Below are 5,562 nucleotides of genomic sequence, written 5' to 3'. Positions count from 1 at the left end.
CAGATTCTTACTATTAGAGTTAGAGGTTTTTCCAGAAGGGAGTTTGGATTTCTCTTTTCATCATTCCATAAATCAAAAAATACTGTCAACAGACAAACACGAACACGTTCACCATGTTTTTTTTGTGCATGAAAAAGAAGAGTGTCTCGCCCTAAAAACATGAAGTGGCCCATCAATCCGTAAGTAAAATGTTAATTGTTTATTTCTGTGGAGTAATTTGAGTTCATGCAATTTCCAAAACTGTAATTATTTCAGGTGCAGAGGAAAAAACGAGGCAGACAGGAGATGAGAGAGCAGACGTGTTTCTAGTTTAATGTTCAAGCCGTGTGATTCGCTCTCCTCTTGTTCAGAATCACCTAACATCACAAATGAGGTACAGGATCACAGGTTCAACATGTCAGTAAACTCTTCATGACTCTCCTCACAGTACGAGTCGGGTCAGTATCCACTGAGAGAGAGAGAGAGAGAGAGCACAGACATAAATAAATACAATCAAATCAACAAACCGCACACGGGTCGCTGCAGGCCAGAGAGCGAGAGAAAGAACAGAAGGGAACACAAACACTGTGAGAAATGTGGTTTAGTGTGAGTAAATCATAAACTCTGATTCCTGCGATCAGATTCAAACCCTCTAAAGAATATGTGCTTTGTGGAAGTGCTCATTTATGACGCTCTTTTATTCTCATCATTCCATATGTAAAGAGCCACATGCAGCACGTCTACATTCGATGGATACGAACGCACGGAAAAAACTAAATTCATTTGACTAAACACAAAGATTTTCAGCCCTCGCTGTTGTTGGGGGTGGTCGCATTGCATTCTGGGAAAGAGGGCGTGTGTGGAACAGTGCTGAAATGGTTTCAGGGGGTCACTCGTCTTCGTCGTCCTCCTCATCCTCGCCGTCAGAGAGCGTGGGACACGGGTGCATCTGCCGGTACCCATCCAGCCACTTCTCCAGCATCTGCGTGATGAGCGGGTGATGTCTGCGTCTGCTGCTCTTCTGAAGCGCCGCCAGCATCCCGCCGTCTGTCACGCAGCAGTCCAGCCAATCCCTGAGCAGACGCTCCTGCTGCTCCTCGCTGCCCATCTGAACACACACACACACTACTTAAACGTTTGTTTCTGTGAATTGTGGGGACTTTCCATAGACTTCTATTACTTTTATACTGACCAAACGATATTTTCTGTCCCCTAACCCTAAACCTACCCCTTACAGAAAACCTGTTTGCATTCTTACACTTTCAGATAAAAATCATTTACTATTTTTAATCATTTTTTCCCTCGTGGGGACCGCAGGCCGGAACCACAATGCCAAAAATTTCAGGCTTTACTATCCTTGTGGAGACATTTGGTCACACACTCACACTCACTCTCACACTCACACACTAATTCTCTACTATAGGAGAGGAAGATTTGTATAAACTTGTTAAACACTGCACTGGCTCCCTATTAAACATCGTATAGATTTTAAAATCCTGCTAAATTACTTATAAAGCCCTGAATGGTTTAGCACCTCAGTATTTGAACGAGCTCTTATTGCATTATAGTCCTCCACGTCTGCTGCGTTCTCAAAACTCTGGCACTCATACAGTAGGTGTATTTAGCAGGAGCATTCAAGAAATTGAATGAACAAATATAAAAAAACACTATTCCTATTAAAGCAACTGTATTAAAGTTCTTCAGTCATGAGCAGTGAGCGTTTTGTTGTTTTATTAACGTTAAAGGAATAGTTCACCCAAAAATAAAACTTCTGTCATCGGTCTGTCAATTCTGTCATAGTGTTTTATTTTTATACCATCATTTATTCACTCAAAAGTTGTTTTAAACCTGAATGAGTTTCTTTCTTCTGCTGAAAATAAATGCTAAACCAAACAAAACAGTTGCTGGTCCACATTGGCTTACATAGAATTTTTCCTGCTATCAAATTCAATGTGGACCAGCTACTGTTTGGTTTTCCACATGCTCCAAAATATATTCTTCTGTGTTCAACACAAGAAAGAAATTAATACAGGTTTGGGACAACATGAGAGTGAGTAAATAATGACAGAAATTAAATTTTAGGGTGAACTATACCTTTAATACCAGTCCGCTGCATGTTTAGTACTGTCCCTTTAAGAGCTGCACGCATCTAATATACAGACACGCATCTGTTTCTCTCAGCTTTCATTTTAGACATAACCAACTGAGTCTATATGTAAACCTTGTGTGTTTTGACCGCATTAGCGCAAAAGATAACTTAGTTCAGTAACAAGGCGCTGCACAGAATAATGCGCTTGATGGCTTCTTTGTGTCCCGGGCGAAACGCTCCCAGAGAGAGAGATATTGAGTGAACGCAGTACTTTGCATCTGTTCAACCCTTTACTCAACCTTGTTCATCAGAGTTTTAAACCTTCTAGCTGAAATGCAACAAAAGCATCTGCCAAATGCATGTGTCACGAATTCGGTCCATGGACTTCCGTTTATTCATCTAGTTAATACATAAAATATTTTATACATATATGCGTGTATGTATGTGTTACTGCTACATCTGGTAAAATATTAATAAAAAAAAAGTGTAATTACTAATTATAATCATAAATTCTAATGCATAATGCATGTGTGGTAGCTATTACTACATAAATATATCTACACACTCTAAACAGCTTTCTCATTTTCATGACAAAAGGCTTGACAGATATAATAAAACAAATAAATATGCTAACTATTAATTATGTTTTATTGTAATTTTATCGTAGTATTCGTATGAAAGGCTTTCAATCCTGATGTGACTGATCACTTGTTCTGAGTCACAGGCGAACCTCGCGCCATCAGGGACAGTTTAAAGCACATTTAGTGATACTGAGTGATCGCAACACTAACCGTTTACACAACCTTGTCCATCAGGGTTCTAAATCTTTTTGCTGAAATGCAATGCAAGTCACTTATGGATAAAAGCGTCTGCCAAATGCATGAACGCACATGTGAATACTGTTTGACCAGTGTGTGTGTGTGTGTGTGTTCACCTCTTGTGCTGACAGGAAGTGGATCTGCAGTAGCTTCCTCTCACTGTCCACCAGCGGCAGGAAGGTCACGGTGATGTCATCGTCAGTGTTGAGGTTGGCGCCTGCGCCGCGATTATCGTAGCCGTCGGTTTCCATGCCAACCAGAGCAGAGAAGTGACCTCTCGTGTAACCGAGAGCGATGGGACTTTTCCAGCAGAAGCTCTGTTCCCATAGCAATGGCAGGTAAACACCTGCACACACACACACACACACACACACAGAGACACAGGTGAGCCGCACTTCTGCTGTCCACGTGACAATCAAGAGCGCTTGAGATCGTCTCACCTTGAAATCGTGTGTAGCCTAAGGTTTCCCCTCGGAAACTCTTGTAATACTTCACTCCGTAAACGATGATGGGCCGCCGCAGGATATGAGCCAGAACAAATATATGAGTCTGCTCCAAACTCGCCCCGGGCTGCAGTGACAGAAAACAGGAAGATTGACAAAGAACATTCAAAGCATCGACTACATGATTCAACGACTGCTTCATTACTGTAATAACAGCCAGTGCAGTGTGTGTTTGATTCCGATTCAAAACACAATTCTGAAGCTATTTCCAGTTTGAGATCAGAGAGAAACCTCTATGAATCACATCAAAACAGAGTCTCATAAAACCAGAACAAGAACATGAGCGGGTCAGATTTCACCCAAAAGTAAAGTAAAAACAAGAACTGCTTAAAAGAAAAAAAATGGACTCAAATTCTACACAAAAGTAGCTTAAATTCTGCATAAAGAAATGAAAAAAATAAACAACTTAAATTCTCTGTAGAAAAATAAAATAGAAATTAAAAAACAAGAACTTAAAGGGGTGGTTGATTGTGATTTCACTTTTTTAACTTTAGTTAGTGTGTAATGTTGAGCATAAACAATATCTGCAAAGTTACGATGCTGACAGTTCAATGCAAATTCTGAATAAAGAAATGTAAATATAAGAACTTAAATACTGCATAAATAAAAAAATAAAAACTTAAATTCTGTATAAAAAATAAATGAAAAAATAAGAACTTAAATTCTGCATAAAGAAAAAATCAATACAACATAATGAAAATAAAGCCTAATTTAGGTTTTTGCACTGAGACTGTGTGCGAGTTTGAGTGTTTGAATGCGTGTGTGTGTTTGTGTGAATGTGTGTGTGTGTGTGTGTTTGAATGCGTGTGTGTGTTTGTGTGAATGTGTGTGTGTTTGTGTATTCGTGTGTGTGTGTGTGTGTACCTGACTGGCAAGGCTGAGGATGAAGGCCCAGTCCTCCTGCCACTGTTCTTCTCTCAGAGAGAAATGAAGCCCAAAACTCTGAGAATACCACGATTCCCACTCCTTCCAGCGTGAGTAGAACCTGCACACACACACACACGAATATGGATCCAAATACGATACAGCAAGAGAATCTGTGTGTGTGTGTGTGTGTGTGTGTGTGTTGTGTACCTGACTGGCGAGGTTGAGGATGAAGGCCCAGTCCTCCTGCCACTGTTCTTCTCTCAGAGAGAAATGAAGCCCAAAACTCTGAGAATACCACGATTCCCACTCCTTCCAGCGTGAGTAGAACCTGCACACACACACACACGAATATGGATCCAAATACGATACAGCAAGAGAATCTGTGTGTGTGTGTGTGTGTGTGTGTGTCTGTGTGTGAGTGAGTGTGTGTGTCTCACCAGTGAGAGCAGTCGTGTAAACAGTCATGGAGAGCTTTTCTCAGCACAGAGTCTTTATCATAGATGCCCCATGTGGCCTGTAGAACGGAGTCCAGCAGACAGTCTCCAGCGGTGCGGTTCCACAGAGCGTACAGACGGCTGTCCAGACGCGTGCCCAGCTCCAGAGACCAGTTAATGACCGCAGACTCCTCCTCCAGCTCTGCACACACACACACACACACACACACACACACACACACGGTCAGTGCACGGACACACACACACGCACGCACGCACGCGCTTATGAACCAGCAGCTCACATCTCACCCTTCTGGACGTCGCGGTCGAGGATTTCATCAAAAAGCTTCTCCTGAACAGCAGGAGGCAGATCTTCAATATCTGTCAAGTCAAGAAACTAACCGTCAAACTCAAAACATGCACACGTGTGTTCATACAGTCATCACCACATACATGATACTGCATTCTGTAGTGATTATGATATGGACGGAATTACAGAATCCAGTCATAAAATTTTATTTACTGTATAACATGGAATGCTATGGAATATTTTAATGAATAAACCAAAAGTTGTAGAATGAATCAGATTGAAACAGGGTTATGCACTAGTGTCTGTGACTGCTGTATAAATGTGAATCTGCATGTTGTGTGTCAGTTTGCTCTATTACACACACTAAAGCACGCGTGACGCTCGTTTACGTCTCACTATATCAACACATCAGCTTCATCTCCAGAGCTGCTCTGAGAGTCAGCCGCTTTAAACAATTTAATTTGAGGAAAAACTACTGTCAAATAAACACCAATACCATCAAATGTGTAAGTATTTTGTGTGTGTGTGTGTGTGTGTGAGAGTGTGTGTGAGAGTGAGTGTG

General features: G+C 41.3%; 1 protein-coding gene across 1 annotated transcript in view; it reads right to left on the bottom strand.

The window, feature by feature from the left end:
• Positions 1–286: 286 nt before the first annotated feature.
• LOC107684588 (ubiquitin thioesterase ZRANB1-like) overlaps positions 287–5,562 on the bottom strand; it is a gene marked incomplete at its 5' end in the record, with an annotated part of 13,303 nt that continues 8,027 nt past the window's right edge. The window contains 6 exons of the mRNA XM_016480883.1: positions 287–1,087; positions 3,003–3,232; positions 3,327–3,456; positions 4,464–4,584; positions 4,694–4,892; positions 5,000–5,071. Of these exons, the coding sequence (XP_016336369.1) occupies positions 869–1,087; positions 3,003–3,232; positions 3,327–3,456; positions 4,464–4,584; positions 4,694–4,892; positions 5,000–5,071 (971 nt within the window). The remainder of the gene's footprint in view (positions 1,088–3,002; positions 3,233–3,326; positions 3,457–4,463; positions 4,585–4,693; positions 4,893–4,999; positions 5,072–5,562) is intronic.

The sequence above is a fragment of the Sinocyclocheilus anshuiensis genome, unplaced genomic scaffold (genome assembly GCF_001515605.1).
Source record: "Sinocyclocheilus anshuiensis isolate Anshui unplaced genomic scaffold, SAMN03320099.WGS_v1.1 scaffold401, whole genome shotgun sequence".
NCBI lineage: Eukaryota > Metazoa > Chordata > Actinopteri > Cypriniformes > Cyprinidae > Sinocyclocheilus > Sinocyclocheilus anshuiensis.
Note: the sequence above shows the minus strand (reverse complement) of the source record. Positions and strands in the feature narration are given on the sequence as shown.